The sequence below is a fragment of the Brassica oleracea genome, chromosome C4 (genome assembly GCF_000695525.1).
Source record: "Brassica oleracea var. oleracea cultivar TO1000 chromosome C4, BOL, whole genome shotgun sequence".
Classification (NCBI taxonomy): domain Eukaryota; kingdom Viridiplantae; phylum Streptophyta; class Magnoliopsida; order Brassicales; family Brassicaceae; genus Brassica; species Brassica oleracea.
The window spans coordinates 43,771,724-43,790,853 of record NC_027751.1 but is presented as its reverse complement, the minus strand read 5'-3'; the positions used below and the strand labels follow the sequence as shown (position 1 = coordinate 43,790,853).

Below are 19,130 nucleotides of genomic sequence, written 5' to 3'. Positions count from 1 at the left end.
CAAGAGGGAGTCAGCAAGGAAGTCTTGGTCGTGCATGGGAAAAAGAATTCAACAAAAATCATTAATTTCGGTCTTTAGTCAAAGTCTTCATTTCTAGTTTCCATGTCTTGTTTTTAGCACATTCTTCTTTGGATTTCTACAACTTGTAATCTTATATATAGGGCCTAAGAGCCACGAAATAAGACAAGCTTTTCCCCTTTTATTTGAGTTTAACTCTTTGTTCTTTGTAGAACACTTATTTGTTTCTTGGTGAGGTTATCTCCGAGTAAACAGCCTCTAATTCGTTGGACTTGTGCGTCATATCAGGCAACGTTTAGAAATCCTTCTTTTGGTGGACTTGTGAGTCACATCAAGCACCAACTGAAGTCTGGTACTATCATTGGACCATCCGCAACCCATTGTGTCACCATTCAATCCATCAGTTCTCTCTTTTGGCGAGTTCATATTCCTTAAGTCCGATTGAGTGATCCTTCCCTAATTTAGGGCGCATCAGGACCAAACGTCCGAATGGACGATTTCAAAAGGGGTAGTAGTTTGAGTAGATGATTTGTGAAATAGTAATTTTGATTGTTTGGAAATTAGGCAAGGTTCACACGACGATGGAAACAAAGTCTTATTGATTTGAATAGAATTTGAAGAAAAAAGGGAATTTAAAACAGCTTTATTTGTTTGGCCAAGTCGTTTGTGCCATCAAAAACGAGAAGACGCTAAAAGAGCAGTGGAAGGTGCAGGCGATTGCGTTTTGATGGAAGCTGGAACAGAGTACAAATCGCCTGAGCTCTCACTGCGGAGCAGGGTTTTCTTGGTGAGAAGGTCCTTCACAGAAAAACCAAAGGGGTCAAAATCAATAGAACGCCAATTATCTCGAGTAAATTTGCGAATAGAGATTAGATTTTTCACAATCTGGGGAGTTACCAGAACATTGGATAAGGTTAGAGGACGAGTTGGTGTTTTAAGAAGAGAAGAACCAATAGAGGTACAGGGATTTTGGAACCGTTACCCACAATGATCGATTTACCGGTGCTATTATTAAGATTGGACGTGAGAGTACCTGCCAAGTTTGTGATGTGCGATGTGGCACCGGAGTCCATGAACCAGTCCGCAATGCTGTTGTCTGGCATTGTGTCTGTCGTGTAAGCTTCTCCGAATGCTTGGAGTTCCGTGAGTTGAGCTTGATGATTGTTGTTGAAGATTGGTCTCAGCGAAGGAGAAGCAGTTGCATACGGGCCTCAGTTTGTTTGTTGTTGATTGAATGGGCTCCAATTTGCAAGCTGGGCCGGCCAGTTGGTCATTGGGCCTTGAGTGGACCACATCTGTGGGGGAGCCCAGTAATTGAAGTTAGGGCGAGAGTTGTAGTTGCTTCGTCCTCGGTAGCGGTTGCCTCTGCGATTACCCCGATAATTGTTGGAGTTGTTCCGTGTTTGCTGGTTTCGGCGTGGCTGAGTGTTGTTGCTTTCGTCAGTAGCAGTCAGGCCCGAGGTGGAGGAAGATGTGTCCTTGTGAACCGGTAGTGGTTTCTTGTGAGCCTTCTTCAATCGTTGTTCCTCCATCTCCAGCATCAAGGTTGCGTTGTCAAACGAAGGGAACGGCTCCTTATGTTTGATAACATTGATAATGTTATCATATTTCTCATTTAGACCATTTAGCAAGTACATGACAAGGGTCCTATCAGAGACCGGCGCATCCACATTGGTGAGAAGATCTGCAAGCGATTTGAGTTTCTGTGTGTACTCATGGATGGTTTGATCACCTATTTCAGTTGTGCGTAGGCCGTTGTCGAGCTGTATGGCCCGTGCCTCTTTGTTGTTGCGAAATTGATTTTCGATGCGTAGCCACACATCTCGGGCCGTACCGCCGGTTTTGAAACTTGATCGGAACAGGGGCTGCGTGAGGGTTCCGTAGATCCAGAGCTTTACAAGACTGTCTCGTTTTTTCCAGGCAACATCAGCATCGTCTTGTGGTTGAGTCGTGCCGGCAAGATGTCCTAGCACATCAAAGGCTAAGCAGGGGGTCATGAAAAGCTCTCTCCAGGCATCATAATTGTGGTCAACCAGATCGAGTGTAATCGGGATATGGGTTTTGATATTTGTAACGCCAAAGGCGCGTTCATTTGGTTGGGGTTGGGTTGAGCCATTTTGAGAAGACAGAAAGAGATTAGAAAAGAAGTGTGAGATAAGATATGATAGAGAAGAGTTGATGTAGAAAAATTCAGATCAGAAGCTATAGCTCTGATACCATGTTATTGGATAAATTCCCCTTGAGGGGTTCATTATATTAGATAGGCTATATAAAGCCAAAGTTGTTACACATATCACAGTTGAGATATTAACGAGATAGATATTAGAGAATTAGGAATATTCTCCTATATTCTTTCACGGGGAAGGTGCGAGATTCAGTCGTTTTCTTATTTATCTCTGCAACAAGATGTGTAAGGGAGCAGAATAGAGAGAAAGTAGACAATTTGTGTGTAAATCTTAGGAAGATGAATTGAACATAGTTAGTAAAAACAAAAATTTAACCCAAAGAAATACTCTTTACATAATATGAAAATTAAGTTCATTGCATACGGAGATCTACCATTCAGGCATAATAATAAATTAAAACCAAACACTACAATCCCAGATCCGCCCGTCAGAATGGGATTATTGCACTCACAAGGACAATCAGAGGAAAACCTGGTAGCCATATAATTCCCCAGAACCCGAAGAGGTTAATAGAAAAGAATAACAGTGTTAAGAAACCAAAAAACATGGCCATCTCTTCGTAAACCCTATCGGATGAACCGATGGCCTTGTAGTAGGCATGGACGCCTAGGGCCATGGAATAAGTAGATGCCATCATGCCAGCCAATATCCCCATCATCCAACGGAAACTCGCAAAGGTATACACATCGAAGATCTCATTGTTTCCCCTTCGAAAAACAAAACGGAGCAGAGCAAACAGAATTGAAACAAGGACATTATGATATCTCAACGCAACCTTCTTAAACTTACGGTTGTCCGCTAGGAATTTGTAAGTAAAGCCAATCTGTTGCATTTTTCAACTGAGAAAGAAGAGAAAGGAGGCGGCGTCGACGAAAGGAGGAGGTATCCGCGGCCACCTATGATTACTTTTAATCAACTGTGTATAAAAAACGCTTCAACATTTCAACATCTGTCTATCTATATAAAATAAAGTTTTCTCCTTTCTGGCAATGCCACCTCATCAAATAGAAAAAAAAAAGATTTACATTGCAGGTCACTTTTGGACTTCTTTATTTCATTCTAGGACACTTACAGCTACTAGAGCACTTTTCTCTAATGAACACTTGATTTCCAACATTTTCAGTTCAACTCTAACTATAATGTTGACTAACTAAAATTAAAAATGGCGGGCCTTTGTTCCTAGCCATTGATTTTTTCTGATATTTCGACGGTCCAGATTTAACAAGCCAGATCTGGATCTTTGTTTTTTTCTTTCTTTTGATTTTTTTTTCTCTAATGAAAAACAATTGCTAAAATTCATTTCTCTCTCACAACATTGTTTTTAGTTTCTTCATATCATAATTCACGATTATCCGTCACGCGTTCTTCTGATCTTGTCTTGACACCATTCTTCTCGTTGTCAGATTCATAACAGAGAGAAAGAGATGAGAAGAAAGGTTTATGTGAAAAAGGTTAGGCTGATTGGTCTGTTCAAGATCTCCAGGACTAATCTCGATGAAAGAGTGTTGTGTATGGTTGCGGGAATCTCAGATTTTGTTCTTCATCTTCCTTAAACTTAGGGCTTTTTGGAGACCCTGTGAAGAAGAAAAGGCCATGGGGAGATGACGACAATAGTGTGAGGAATTGGGGGAAAGATGATCTTTCTGGAAAAAAATATTTTTCTTTCACGTTTTCTCTTATCTTGTTTGTGTGTGGAAAGATGATGACTGTGATTCATCTTCTTCATTTTTATAGTTTTTTTTTTAATTTGCAGTTGTTACATAGTTGTTACATATCTCATTGCTTCAGCAAAATTTTTGATTTTAATGCTATACGGGTCCATCTATTACTTGTGGATTTCTATGTTACAACAAAGAGCTGAGATTTATGCTTGTGGCTTGATGTCGTCTGTTCTTAAAGCACTTATCTATATTCATACTATATACAACATGCGTACTTTGATCCTACAATGTTGTAACTGGATGTTATAAATTTGTAAATGTCTAACTGAAATTTACACCATGTAAAGTGTACATGTGCATATTGGTAAACAAGTGTACAAGTTGATATGTTCATTATTGAGCTATTTGTGTAAACACGTGTACATTTATCCATGTAGCCATCATGGATATCGTGTGAAAGTTACATGTGGTGTAATTGTTGTACATGGGGATATCGTGCGGATGTGTACATGTGGATAGCAAAGTTAAAATGTACATGTGAATAGACTGGAATATGTATACATATCAATATGATTTTGATATATATGTTGAGCAAATACAAATGCGAGCAACAAAAGTTATGTTTAAATATAAAACACTCTCTTTCTCGCATTTCCTTTCCTATTAAACATTTGTTTTTGTATCACCATGATTGTGTAAGCACGAAGATTTTGCTGCATTTCAACTCTCATCGTCACTTCTTGAAAACATGACATGCTTTCATTAATCTTTTCATATCGTTTACATGTACTGATGTATACATGGATAACTTATAAGATGGACATGTTTTTAAATGCATGCAAAGATTGGTTTTGAAATGTAGTAAGGTAGAACAACAAACTTTGAAAAAACAGAAGAAGTGGTGTTCATATGGACAATGGATTGGAGTGTTCACAAAACAATTTTGTATTGTTATCCATGTGTACACATACTTTTCGCTATCCATGTGTACAAAATGAAAGTATCTATTTACCAAAACAAGAACAATGTTGGCCATTTACAATAAAAAATCTCATTGTCCCGTCCCATACTCCCCAACCCTCTTCTTTCTCCTCCCAACACTCCATCATCGGTAGCATAGTCAGCTGCAATCAAAAATACACAACCAAAAAACAAAATCAATAAGCATCTCAGATTGTGTACACATGTACAACACAAACATCATTTACGCTCGTGTTCATTTAAAAAAATACCTACATTTCCGAACTTGAACACAAGTACAACTTCGTTAACCATTGTACACATGTACACCACATATTCAAGTGTACAACATACAACGTGTGCAACCTACAACCTACAACCTACTAATCTGAGGATCATGCTCAGCATCTAACACGTCGGCCAATGACACAAAATCCTCCTTCCTCTCATTAACTGCTTCCTCATCCGGTTTCGCGGCCTCTATAAGACAACAACAAACTTAGAAAAATCGAAAACAAATTGAAATTGTTCCCTAAACCCAAGCTCTAAATCTGTGTAGATCGAGAAACCAAACAAAAAAAAAAGAAATCACCTTTTGATGTCATCGCAGTTAACTCGCCTCCAAAGAAATCACCTTTTGCTTTCTCCTTTGTTGCTCGCTCCACCGTGTAAGGTTCATGGTGCCGTCTCTTGAACACGACCACCCGCTTCTTGAAGCGAACTAAACCGACCAGAAAAAACATTAAACTTCACTCACCATCGTCTACATCTTTTTCTGGTCGCTTCCGCTTCGCCGTCATCGCCAAGTATCTCCGTCGTCTCTCCTCTGTAGTTCACCGTCGGGTATACCGTCGGTGATTTGGAAAATTAGGTCTATCAATTGGGGAAAGTGAAAGATTACGGTTTTAACTTTTCACGGGTCCAAACTTGTTTAATTAACCAAACCAAACTGCTCCAAAAATCTACCAATCATATACTAGTTTTTTTAAATTTAAAATCACAAACCAGAGTAACCAGAAAAATTTGGTCTTTTACCCACATGCCCCCGCTGGTTTTGCTTTATGGAGGACAAACTTGACTTTCACCATAAAAAAGTGTGTTAGTAACAATAAATGCTCTTCAGTGTAATAAAAACATAAAAAGTGCATATTTGTGTTATAAACTCCAGAAAAAAGAGGAGCCGACACGCGTCTCTTATCATTGCTTTCGTTTAGATTATTTGGGTTTTCACGATTTCCAAATATTACGCTTATTAGGGTTTCGTCAAGGTCTTCCAGATCTTTGTCCCAACCGTCTCAGAAACCTCAATGGCGTAACGACTGTCATTTGAATTCAATCAATCTTATTAAATTTCTTATTAAACGCTGATGAACCATTCCTCCCACTACGTCTTATTTAAACCACCTCCTCTTTCTTCCATATTAACGAGTCAAGATCTATAAATAAGGGTATTAGATTATGTGAAATTCATCACTTTTCCGTTTAATCATTAGAATTTTCGCAAATAACTACACCAGGCAACCTCCTTCCTTCTGCTTGCCCCACCGACTTGAAAGCAATGAGTTTTAGGAACTTGAATCTATACGGACGTGTCAAGCTCGGTTCTTTGCTATGTGTGTAGTGACGAGGTAGCTCTTTGTCTATCCCTGAGATCTCTAGAATTAGTAAACAACATCGTCTCTGAGTTCGAGGTTGGTAATGTCACTGTCGGATACGACTTATGCTGACGTTTCATCTGGTCGTCAGCTTATTAATCACTCACCAACCAAAATTTCAGAAAATGAAAAACCGAGAAAGCTCGAGAATCACAAACAAAAATGTGTGCCGGAGAGAAAAAGGAGAAAGAAGCTTGACCTGGTGAAACGAACATGCTTTGTCGATTGAGTATATTGTGACTGAAACGAGAGAGAAGAGAGGAGGAGATGTGATGTGTATACATATTTTTTTCCTAACAAATAAATAATTGAAATACGTTTTTTTTAGAGCTAAGTAGTGCGTATTTCCTTTAATTTTAACAAAATATTAATATTTAATGTAGTATCAAAATAACGGAATTGATAGGGAAATGTGGATTGTTAACGTATGGTTTAATATATAATTTTAACTGCCATCTCATCAAGAGACTTTCTAAAGTTTTGATGCATGACTTATTCACTATAATAAATTTTTAATAAATTTAACAATATTTTAATTATGTTATAATTTAAATTAAACCTATTAAAAATATTAAATATTTAATAATCCATAAATGTTCATTATTATCAGGCGTTTTAATTTAACCAAATGATTGACATCAATTTTTCTATCAACAAATAATAATTCATTTAGAAATACATAATACATTTTAAAATATAAAACTAAGTGAAGAAATTTTGAAATAGTAATACTAAAAAATACATTTATAATATTATATTTTCATATTTTATCAAACCCACACAAAAAGTGAATCTTATCTCAGAAAATTAACAAAAAAAAAACATGACAAAACATTAATAACTAATCAAACTTTTTTAGAAAAGTAGTTAAAACAAAAAAAAACATAATATAATAAATAAAAAGTAATATTATTGTAAACATAAAGAATATTAACATGAGCTCGATAAAAACCTTATTCAACAAATAATAATTTTGGAAAATAATTAATATAATAAGAACACATAAATGTCAGAAACAAAAGGAATAAAAGTTTATTTAAAGATATGACACATGTCCAATTCTAGAAATATACCATTTCTCAAGAAAATGTATATGTATACCCTTTCTCAAAAAATGTATATGTATAAAGAGTAATAATACTTTCATATTATCTATTTTAAAACATTTTTAGTTATAATGAATAAGATAATTTTTAAAATCGTTAAAATCATTAGTTTTTTTTTCAAATATGTATAAAAAAATATTTTAACAGTTTTATAATAATTAGTCAAGTATATAATTTAAAATGACTAGTTAAATTTATTTAGAAAAACTTATGAACGTTAGTACAACTTACATTAAACATTTAAAATAATTTTATACAATTTTTCTTTTATTCGTCCGCCCGTATGGCGGGTTTACCCTAGTAGTTAGTAAAATACTAAATTACAAAGCTAATAAAGAAAGTTTATTTAAAATAAGTGTCCTACATATTGTAATTGTGTCTAAATGTAATTGAACTTCTAAAAAATGTATATCAATGTAAATTTCTTTTATCCTACTAGTTTATTAATTAATAAAGCTATAAAACTAATCATTCAACAACATATTGGAGAATTTGAAGGTAGATAGATAAACAAATAAGTTCCTCTAAAATCAATCTATGTACAAGACTAAGGAGCACGCATCAAATAAGCCTATATGAAAACCAAAAAGCACAAACTTGAAAATGGAATTCCTCGAGTAACATAATAAAAAGACATATTAGATTTTGATTCTCGATTTAAAAACGCAGAATTATTTTTTCCAAAAATATAATAATTGTATATCGTTTCTTGTTTAACATGTGTACATAATTTATTTAAATTATTTTTATATGTGTGCTAAATTTTTGGATTTTGAAGAAATTTTAATTTGTACTACACACTAATTTTTTTTATTCACTAAATTTTTTATTCAATATTTAAAAATTATATGAAAATAATTATCAGAATTTTTATTTTAAGTTTGAATCGGTGTTTTTATACCCGATTTTGACCCTAGTGCAGTACTGTATATAATTTGGTTCGGAGTTAATGAAAACTCATTAATTAAAAACTTGATAAATTTGGTAAAAACCCAAAACCCTCCGCTAAACTATGACCCAACACCGGTTGAAAATGGAATTCCTCTGGTAACATAATAAAGAGAAATATTACTTATCACTTAAATATAATGCAAGACTTAGTTGATTTTGTACTCCTCCCACTGTTGGATCCCGACCGTCTCCATCAGCTTCACCCTTGCATTTGAAAGCTCCTCGGCGGCTCTGTCGGCAGCAACCTTCGCCTCCATTCTTCTAGCAGCAAATTGCAACGACATTCGCCTCACTTCCTCTCTAAGCACTGGCAACCCCTCAATATCTAATCTTATCATCCATCTCTTGTTTTGAATTTGTGCAGAGATTTCTTGCGCACATAAGTAGGTTAGATAAGCTCTGTCAGATGTTGTTTTCGCCGCTTTGGCAGTTTCTTGGATCACAAAGTAGGCTTCATGAACTTGGTCGGCTAGAGATGCAACTTCTCTCGAAGCTTTTATATCCTCTTCGACCTTAGATCTTAAAATAAGTTCTGAGTTGACAAAAATGCTCATCAACTCCTTATATGTTCTTATCTTTCCTCCAACATCTCTCATCTCTTTACGTAACTCTAAGAGTTTTACGGACAAGTTTCTTCTATGTGTTTCAAGATCTGGATTGATAAGGTGGTCTATAAACTCCATTTCTGTATCGATCTTCTTTCCATGCTCTTTCAAATCTTCTAATAACTCCCTCGTCTTTTCCAGTTCCTTGCTCACATCTCCTTCCTCACTAGAGTCATCATCAATCCATCTCAGTTCTGAAAAAAATAAAAACCAAAGACAAAGTTAGAATCAGCATCAAAACATAATCAAATAGCAAACCCTATATATATATATATATCGGACAAAAACACTAGTTAGAGCTGACCAGTTCGGTTCTAAGTACTTCTAACCAGTAGGTTGCATATTGTTTGACAGGGAATAAAAGGATCTCTCTCTTCATATGGAGTGCACAAAATAAATCTAAATCCTTGATCGAGTTCTATTGTTCACTATAGAGAGGTGAAAACTAACATATATAATAAATAAAATATTATCTAGGGTTTCTTCATGTTAAAATTGACAAATTGTAATTACCGGCGAGATGGGTTTTATAAGATATATCAAGGTACTGGATGATGTAAACATAGTGAACCGCGACGGCGATAATAACGGTGAGACGGAAAAGCCAGACGGCCTTATAATCGCCTAGAGCCGCCAGAAACACGAACCGGTCGGACAGAAACAGCCAGATTCGGCTAGTAGTAACACCCTAATATGAAACAAAACAAAAAGAAAGAGAGAGATATTTAACACGAATTAAAGGTAAACTAACGATGTGTATATATGATATACTTACAGAGCGGTCTGCAGAAGAGTTTTTACGGCATAACCAGTGTAAGAGTAATGCGCAAAAGGTAGTGGAGAAAAGGAGAGGACCGATAAATAATGAGACTCCATTGGAGGAGAAGAGAAGCATCACGGAGAGAAGCAAACGCTCAAACCAAAACAAAGATCTGGCCATGTCTAGAAATTCTGCAGATCTTTCTTGTGCTTCAACGCTATTCATCTTCTTTTTCAATCCCCTATGTTTGCAAATAAGGATACAAACTTTTATTTATATATATATATACAAAGTCCTTTTACGAATATAAGAAAGATTTATAAAAATCTTGTTAAAAAAAAGAAAGATTTATAAAAATCATATATCCCTATAAAGTTGGGACGTTAGAATTTAGGTTTAGCGCTACTTTTGGTGATTCAGTTCCAGGTGTGTATTGGTTTGATGTTAACCAGATATCGGACACACTGGTTTTCTGGTTTAGTTTTAATGAGAGGTATCGAAGAAAAGTTCGAACTCAGCTCGATGATCTCTAAGAAAATTAAACGTACATGCGATGGCGGAGCCAAAAAAATTTTGTACTGGGGTCAAAAAAAAAATCAAAAGCATAACGTATAAACGACCAAAAACTACAAATGTATTACTCCAAATAAAACTACAAATATATTCGACACTCACTTATACCTTAAAACTTTTTTTTTAAGTTTGTTTATTTTTAATGTTTCTATATTAAACTAACATTAACAATGTTTAAAATTACAAAATATGTTTAGTGATTTACTAAAGTTTTGTAATTATAGAAAAATAAGATTAAAACTAATATAAATCCAAAGATTTAAAAATAAAAACATATAAGTTGTAATTAAATTTTGTCTTTAATGTTTTGTAATTATTTTTTTGAGATCAAATTTATTTTTTTAATGGGGTCAATAAAAAAGTTATACAAATTTTATCTAAAATTCTCTTCTTTTTTTTTTACAAAAAAGAAGTGGGGTTTGCTGACTCCCCCACCTACTAAGTTGCCTCCGCCCCTAGGTACATGTGTGATGTGTCATGTGTTTTGAGGTATATATGTATGTCATCAAATAAAATTGTTGGAGTGACAGACAAATAAAGAATATTTTAGTTACAAAGTATAGTAATTAGGGTGCAAAATATTCGCAAATTTCGATTCATTCGTTATCTCAATTTGAACCGAAAAATTCTCGGTATTTTATAGAATCTAGTATCATAAGACCAACTCCATCCATTAGAACCCTTAATGGGCTCTAATGATTAAATTAGTTGGTTTTAAGATGATTTGATAAGTTAAGAACCTTGGTTATTGGAATTAATTTTTGCTTCCTCCAATGGGAGAACCCCATAGGGGTTCTTAATTTTTTTTAAAATTTTTTTTGTTTTAATTAGAATGATTTAAAATAAAAGCATACATAAAATTTTTAATAAAAATTACATAAAACATATGAAAAATACAAATACAAATCGTAAACGAGAAAAAGCCGATTAGTCGAAATCTTGATTTGTTCCAAATTTTTGCCAAATATGCTCAACCAAATCAGCTTTCAACTGGTGATGTATTGTTCTATCACGAACTCGATTCCGAATGCTCATCATATTGCCGAGATTTGAAGGCATATCTGTCGAATACGTGAAATCCACTTGGGAACTTCGGTTTGATTCTGGTTGTGCGAAAACTGATACATCAAACTGAGTGTACTCATCTCGTTCGTCTTCTACGATCATATTATGTAGAATGATACATGCTCTCATTATCTTGCCAATTTTTATTTTATCCCACAAAAGAGCTGGATTTTTTACTATGGAAAATCGAGCTTGCAAGACCCCAAAAGCACGCTCGACATCTTTACGTACAGCTTCTTGATGTGTAGCGAATAAGGATGCTTTTGGACCTTGCGGAAGTGGAATAGATTGGACAAAAGTAGCCCATTTCGGATAAATACCATCTGTGAGATAGTAAGCCAAATGGTACGCGTTTTCGTTGACTATGTAGTTAACTTTTGGAGCTCGACCTTGTAATATATCATCAAAAACCGGTGATCGATCAAGAATATTGATATCGTTTAATGTACCTAGTGGTCCGAAAAACGCGTGTCATATCCAGAGATCTTGTGAAGCTACAGCCTCTAAAACAATGGTTGGCTTTCCTGATCCACGTGTATATTGACCTTTCCATGCGGTTGGACAATTCTTCCACTCCCAATGCATACAATCGATGCTTCCTATCATCCCGGGAAATCCGCGTATCTCTCCAATATCGAGTAGTCGTTGAAGATCTTCTGGCGTGGTTCTTCTTAGATACTCATCTCCAAATATATTTATGATTCTTTGAACAAAATGTTCCGAGCATAAAAGCGCAGTGGTCTCACCAAGTCGGAGGTATTCGTCGACGGCATCAGCTGGGAAACCATACGCCATCATACGGATAGATGTTGTTGCCTTTTGTAACGGAGAGTGACCGAACCTTCCAGTAGCATCTCTTCTCTGTTGAAAGTATGGGATTTCAGCGGAGGGTCGATCAACAATACGCATGAACAAGGGCTTGTTCATTCGAAAACGGTGACGAAACATGTGAGACGGATATGTTGCATCTTCACTAAAATAATCGTTCCATAACTGCATGTGTCCTTGTTCTCGTTGTCTTTCAATGTAGGCTCGTTTCTTTTTTGATCTTGACGCTTCTTGTTGAGCTTCTTTATGAATAAGTAGATTTTCGAATCGTTGATCGAAAATTTCGTCGAATCTCTCATCCATCATGTCTTCAAAATTATTAGAAGAAGAAGCCATTTAGAAGAAAAGGTAAGTGTTGTATTGATATGGTAAGAGAAGAGAAGACTTGTTTGTAGTGATATGGTAAGAGAGAAGAAGACTTGTTTGTAGTGATATTGTAAGAGAGGTTTGTTGTTTCGGAAGAGATTTGGAAAAGTTTCTTGTGATATGGTAAGAGAGAAGAAGACTTGTACTATTATACACTTTTAAAGAATTGGCAAAGTTTATAAAGAAGACTTGTTTCTTTGTGTGACTTGTTTCTTTGTGTCACATGCTCTTGTCGTTGTCTGCTCCACAGCTTGGCAAAGTTTATAAAGAAGACTTGGCATCTTTGTTTCTTTGTGTCACATGTTTCTGTCTTTACGTCTTGGCTTTCTTGGCATTTTTGTTTCTTTGTGTCACATGTCTCTCTCTTTACGTCTTGGCTTGGACTGTTACATGAGAAACAACATGATAAGAAACAAAACTGACAGAGAGATAGCATGATAAGAAAAAAAACTAACGGAGAGATGGACAATATTATACATTAACCAGCATGATAAGAAACATCATTTATCTTACAAACAGAGAGATAAACAACTTTAAACAGCTATTTTACATTAAGATAAGGCAATTATCTTACAAACTCGACACAAACAGCTCACAGAGACAACTAAAACACAACTAAAGACTCGACACAAACAATTTTTGCTTGTTAAATCCAGATCATACAGACGCAACTAAAGACTCAACATATCTTTAATAAGTTTGTTTTTTAAGGCAAGTTCGAGTTCAGTTAATGGCTCAGTCTTTGCAATTAGAGAGTCAAGCAATTTTTGCTTGTTAAGAGTATCTTTCAAAGCAAAGTCCTTCTGTCGAATACCCCAGATGCTCTGCAACTCCTTTTCTTCCTCATCCAACTTCGTTGCATTGCTCACAGCCCTTTTTCCTTTCGCCTTTGCCGCTTTAACTCCAATAGGGCGCTTGGATTGATCATCCTCTCCAGCCACAGAAGTTGATGATTGTGCAGAGTGCTCATCTAACTTCCTCCTTTTTGACTGCACCTTATCTTTAGTTGTAGATGCGCCACACCATTTCTAATCAAGTCGCAGCTCCAACCATGCGTGCTCAAGGGCAAACTTCGCCTTGTAGTCATTGAATTAAATCTCATGAGCCAGTTTCATTACATCATTCTCGTTCTGGCCACTTGATTTCTCTTTTGTTGCCGCAACATAGCAGCCAACAAACTTGCAGACGCCCTCATTGATCTTCCCCCACCTTTGTTTGCAATGAGTAGGCTCTCTCGTTTGCAAACCAGATAGCTTGGGACTTGCAGCAAAATAAGCTGCAATGCGTTTCCAAAACGCAATGGCTTTTTGCACATTCCCAACTACAGGGTCTTTGGAGGTGTTCAACCAAGCACTGATGAGCACATGATCCTCTGTTGGTGTCCACTTCCTTCTCTCTTTACGGTCCTCCACAGTGGGGGCTTCAACGTTTTCTTCTTCAGACCAAGGACCGAACAAAGAGACATTCGATGCAGAGATATCTACACTAGGTTGAGTGTTTGGTTGTTGATGGTTTAAGAGATCCATAAAGCGAGAAGGTTGAGTATATGAATCCATAAAATTGTTTATGGATTCAAAGGAAATAGGAACGTTGTAAGGAAGTCGAAAAGGAGAAGTATTTGATTGTTTTACGTGTTGTTGTTTAGGAGTATTGTTCAGATTTTAAAGGAAACTTAGAATTTTTAGTTTTTGAAGTTACTTACTTTGTGTGTTAATGGCAATCAATGTTCATACTTACAACTAAAAGAAACTACAACTAAAAGAAACACGACAACAAAGGCAAATCACATCCACACAACTAACATATACCATTTAATTTTCAAACCTAAGCTCTAACCAATACCATTTAATTTCCAATCCTAATGAAGCTCTAAAAAAGCATTAAAGACAAGTATGCTAACCTCTTGCTGATTGAAGTGAAAGATGGATCTTCTGGCCATGTTGAATCCGTAATGAATGAAAGGAAACTCTCCAACTGTCGGCTCCCGCTTCTTGATGATCACCACTCCTCACACAACCAACAAAAATAGAATTATATAAACAAAGTAATAAACCCTGATCAATCAAATATTTACACAGATAACCGAACACAAAATGATATGAAAATAAAGACAAGAACAGCTTAGTGTGATAATGTGAAACACAATTGACTCTGCTTCCAGACTAATAGAGACAGTTCTTCCTAAAATTCATCATCAACACTTGTTATAACAAACCAACCGACTCTGTTTCTATGCAAAGGATTCAATATTTTCAACAGTCAAACAAAACTCTACTACCAATCTAATAGATTTCACCTTCCTCAATATTATCAAATAAATCACCACTGTTATCATCTTTTAATAAAAGTTCTTTTTCAAAAGACAAAACTCTACTACCAATCTAATAGATTTCGAACTTATCTTGCTTCTTCTTCCATCTTGTCTAAGTTATATCCTTCCCTCCATCCTTGCTTTCTCTTCAAGCTTCATCATAACAGCGGATCACGAGCAGAGAGTGTGAGATAAACCAAATTGGAGACATAAGTAACATAAAGATCAAATCAAAATGACGATTTCTTACCGATAAGGAGACCGAGACGAGATTTCAGACCAGATTCGAGAGAGACGACGAGAATCGACACGAGACAGACGGCGAGAGAGACGACGAGAATCGAGACGAGAGAGACGGCGAGAGAGATGACGAGAGAGACGACGAGATTCAACACGAGAGATACGACTATACAGACGGCAAGAGAGACTACGAGAATCGAGACGAGACAGATGGCGACCGAGACGGCGAGAGAGACGGCGAGCTTCGAGACGAGAGAGACGACGAGACAGACGACGATCGCCGAGATGACAGAGTCGACGAAAATCGACAGATACGAAGAAATTCAAGTGAGAAGACGAAGAAGTCGAGAATGCAAACCAAAAGCCATTCGGCTTTATCGCGACGAAGGAGAGAGAGAGCATTTGATTTGCGGTCGAATCACAAGCCGCCACGTAAGGACTTCCTAACTGCTCTAAAAAGCCCAAATAAGACAGCGGTTCTAAAATTTTTTGACCTTTTTTATTTATTTTTAATTACCTTTTCTTAGGTGCCTGTTGTTAGGCACTCCCAATGGACCTGCTCTAAAAAACCACTCAAATCAAAACTAAATCCAAAAAACATCCAAGCAACGAACGAATTGCAAACATTATATTTGAATCAAACAAAATTAAAAGCATAAATACTGCTATGTTTTTTTGGTTCTATTCACATAGCCACATAATTATCAAAGTCAAATACTGTATATATTAAATTAAATACTACTATATTCTCACAAACTTCACAGAATTTAAAATTTTCCCGATGACTCCGTATCCCTCTGCGAGGGGCTTCTCCAAAAACCTGCCCCATAAAAATGTTCCAACATTTCATCCTCAAGCATGATAACATCGTTTAGTTCGCAATTCGCTTCGTTTTTCTCAATAACAACAATCTCAGCCGTTAGATCTTCTTCCTTCAATCTTGCATGCACGGTGCTCTCTCTCCCTTTCGCCGCTGATGATGCAAGCAAACCATGTCGTTTCATCATAAAACGTCGACGTTTGCTACGTTTCCACGCTTTCTTACAAACAGCCGCGGGAACCTTGTAAACAGCCAAAACAACCAAATTAACCACAGCGCAAGGGCAGCAGCAGCACACCGCCGCGCACTCTGCCGCCGCTCCTCCCGCTACTTCTCCCACCTTCCTCCTCTCCGCGTGTTTGCTCATCTTCGTTGTCATGGGCGGAGAGCTTCTTTCTTCAGATATCAATATCACGTGACGACGAGTCATACCGAAAACACACGACACGTAAAAGAGAAAGAACGATATGGGGATCTTCAGATTGTAAGCGAGATAAACGTCTCAGAGAAAGATGATTTCTCAGAGAAAACAGAATCTAGTGAAGATTGACCCATATAGGTCGCTCATCATTGATTCTGGTAATGTTGCAAATCAAATCATGAAGATCCTAGGAGAGGAGAAAGTGCAAAATAATATGTGGGTGACAAGTAGATATAGGAGGATGGAGATAAAAGAAAATAGCTGTATTATATGAGTTTGCCAAAAAAAAAAACGGTATTATATGATTTTCTCGGGATTTGCTGGAATTATCAGAGGAAGTGAAAGAAAACTCCGAAACGTCTGGTTACCCGGAAAGATCGGAGAGGATTCTTTTTCTTGTGCAACTATCGATCGGAGAGGATATAACCAAAGACTACTATTTTCCTCTAAAATTAAACAACAATAAAAAAAAACAAAATAATTGTTTTTTTTCGTCGCTGTGGTTGGCCCACACGTGATGAGTGATTTTTGGAACAAAGTCGTTTTTGGAGTTATCTTCCAGACGTGAACCACTAATTCCTTGCCTATCAAAGCACCTCAATTTGTGGAACTGCTAACTGGATTTGTTGTTTTCGCTAGCTATAGAAGTTTAGATAAAAATAGAGGTTTTCTTTTTTACTTTTATAGTTTTATACATGTCAAAGATAAGTTTAGAAATTGTAATAAATCAAGTGATGAATGTCCATAACCGGCTCATACTTAGAATCGGCTCATACCTAGAAGAGAGATGGCCGAAACCCTAGAGAGAGACAAGAGAGAGAGGCGGCCGACTTAGGAGAGAGAGAGAGAGATAGCCGACTTAGGGTTTCCATATTACTAGATTTCATTTTCCTTATATTTGTAGTTATCCTAAATCTAGATGGATTAGGATTTGTATATTTTCCATTTATTTCTATCTTGTAATCCTTATATAAAGGAACCCTCATTGATCATTAATAATACACAGACAAATTCTCCATACTTTTACAACACGTTATCAACACGATAGCCTCTAACACCCTAAGGCTAAAACAAAACCCCTAAAACCCTAAACGAAAAGAATCTACCTCTGAACGTCAAAGGGGTCGTTCTCCCAAACCGTGAGGACCCAGAAAACGATCAAGATATCAAATCGAAGCTCTTGCCAAGAGGAATCGCTCAGTGCAAACCGTTTGTCGATCTGACCACCGACGCGCCCTCACGCCCCAATACAGTGCACGCCGATTTGCTTTGGAACCCTAATCCGAACCCGACGAACCCTAATCCGTTCTTGCTCACGTCCCAGCTCGTCACCATCCGATCAGCTTCAGCCCTAAGGTGTTCCTGATCCTAGACGACCTCAGCTTCCCGTTCGCATCACAACCAGCTCGCGTTCCCCATCAGCCAGCTCGCATTCCCGATCAGCCGCTTGCAAACCCGATAGGAAGCAGCCACTCGCGAACCCGATAGGAAGCAGATGCGTCCCGCTCGCATCCGATGACGATCCGATAGCAACCAGCTCGCGTCCGTCCGTGTTCAGCTCGAGGTTCATCCGTTCATCTTGGTGGTCCGGTTTCAACAACCTGCAAACAAAAATTTAACCATAATTCTAAGAACATGAGAATTGAATTTGGATTGTTTGTAAAGATTGAAACCCTAAAATTTAATCCTTAAGATGAAAGCCATAGGATAATAGATCAAACCCTAAAGAGTAAATCGGAGCTCGAATAAGTCTGATCCCCTAAACACTAAATCGAGATTGATCCATTGATCAATTAAAATCATAACCTTAATCTCAAATCTAATCCCTTTGATCAAAGATCAAAGTTTTCGAAATTTCCTAAACCCTAATTTGGAAAATTGGTTTTAATTTTTGATTTGAAACTTGAGTGTTTGATTGATCGCCTAGAACTATGATTGGGATTGTTTTAAACTTGAATCTGAATTGCTTATCTTGTTTAAACTGAAACCCTAAAAAACCTAGAAATCGAATTTGAAGTTGTCGCCGGGCCGTATGACCTTGATACATTCTATGTTAATTGTTCTAGATCATATCTTGTGGCCTTGTGGCCTTGTTGCATTCATATCTGAACCTGATCACTACTGATTGATTGCAATTGAACTTAGAATATAATGTTAGGATTGTATTGAAACTAAAATCAAGTGGCCGCATGATTTGTTTCATTGCTTGGCCGATTGGTTTGTGTGTTTGATTGAATCATGAACTGATAGAAACAAACCGTCTTAGGATTGAAATTACATGTTAACTAAATGCATAAGAGTTAAACCTATTGCACCCATTGGTCATGAGGCATATACTTTGGCCGTGAGGTATTGTTTGAATGTTCAAAACCAAAACCCTAAATCTCGTTTTAAATCCCTAAAGGCCTTGAAACCTTAAATCCCATATTGCTTAAAACTTGAATGATTGATTTAAGGTTTAGGATTATTTACATATTGCATGAAAGATAGGTTGCTAGATCATTTGATCCTGAAACCCTAAAATCTAGCCACATATTACCAACCTTGAAATTGGTAAACCCTAATTAATATGAATTGTGTGGCCGTGTGGCTTTGTTAAGAATC

The 19,130-nt window shown here is 36.7% G+C and overlaps 3 protein-coding genes across 3 annotated transcripts; all 3 read right to left on the bottom strand.

Moving 5' to 3' along the window:
- Positions 1 to 1,229: 1,229 nt before the first annotated feature.
- On the bottom strand, positions 1,230 to 2,111 carry LOC106338974 (the record flags this gene model as incomplete). The annotated part of the gene is made up of 1 exon (XM_013777823.1): positions 1,230 to 2,111. A coding segment is annotated over one exon (882 nt), but the record flags the coding sequence as incomplete, so codon positions are not given.
- A 6,481-nt stretch (positions 2,112 to 8,592) lies between these two features.
- On the bottom strand, positions 8,593 to 10,132 carry LOC106341090. Its single transcript, XM_013779904.1, has 3 exons — positions 9,918 to 10,132; positions 9,656 to 9,830; positions 8,593 to 9,336 (listed from the first exon to the last, which is right to left on the bottom strand). Exons 1-3 carry the CDS (start codon positions 10,125 to 10,127, stop codon positions 8,684 to 8,686), a joined length of 1,038 nt encoding a protein of 345 aa, XP_013635358.1. The 5' UTR covers positions 10,128 to 10,132; the 3' UTR covers positions 8,593 to 8,683.
- Positions 10,133 to 15,951: 5,819 nt separating this feature from the next.
- On the bottom strand, positions 15,952 to 16,881 carry LOC106340900. Its single transcript, XM_013779735.1, has one exon. The coding sequence runs from the start codon at positions 16,533 to 16,535 to the stop codon at positions 16,053 to 16,055; it is 483 nt and encodes a 160-aa protein (XP_013635189.1). The 5' UTR covers positions 16,536 to 16,881; the 3' UTR covers positions 15,952 to 16,052.
- Positions 16,882 to 19,130: the final 2,249 nt, after the last annotated feature.

Bases quoted from the DNA above. Each gene is read 5' to 3' on its own strand.
- LOC106341090 (XM_013779904.1), bottom strand. From the start codon at position 10,127: ATGAATAGCGTTGAAGCACAAGAAAGATCTGCAGAATTTCTAGACATG. The intron at 9,831-9,917 runs GTAAGTATATCA...GTTTCATATTAG, and splicing joins ACTCTTCTGCAGACCGCTCT to GGTGTTACTACTAGCCGAAT. The intron at 9,337-9,655 runs GTAATTACAATT...TATTTTTTTCAG, and splicing joins TTATAAAACCCATCTCGCCG to AACTGAGATGGATTGATGAT.
- LOC106340900 (XM_013779735.1), bottom strand. From the start codon at position 16,535: ATGACTCGTCGTCACGTGATATTGATATCTGAAGAAAGAAGCTCTCCG.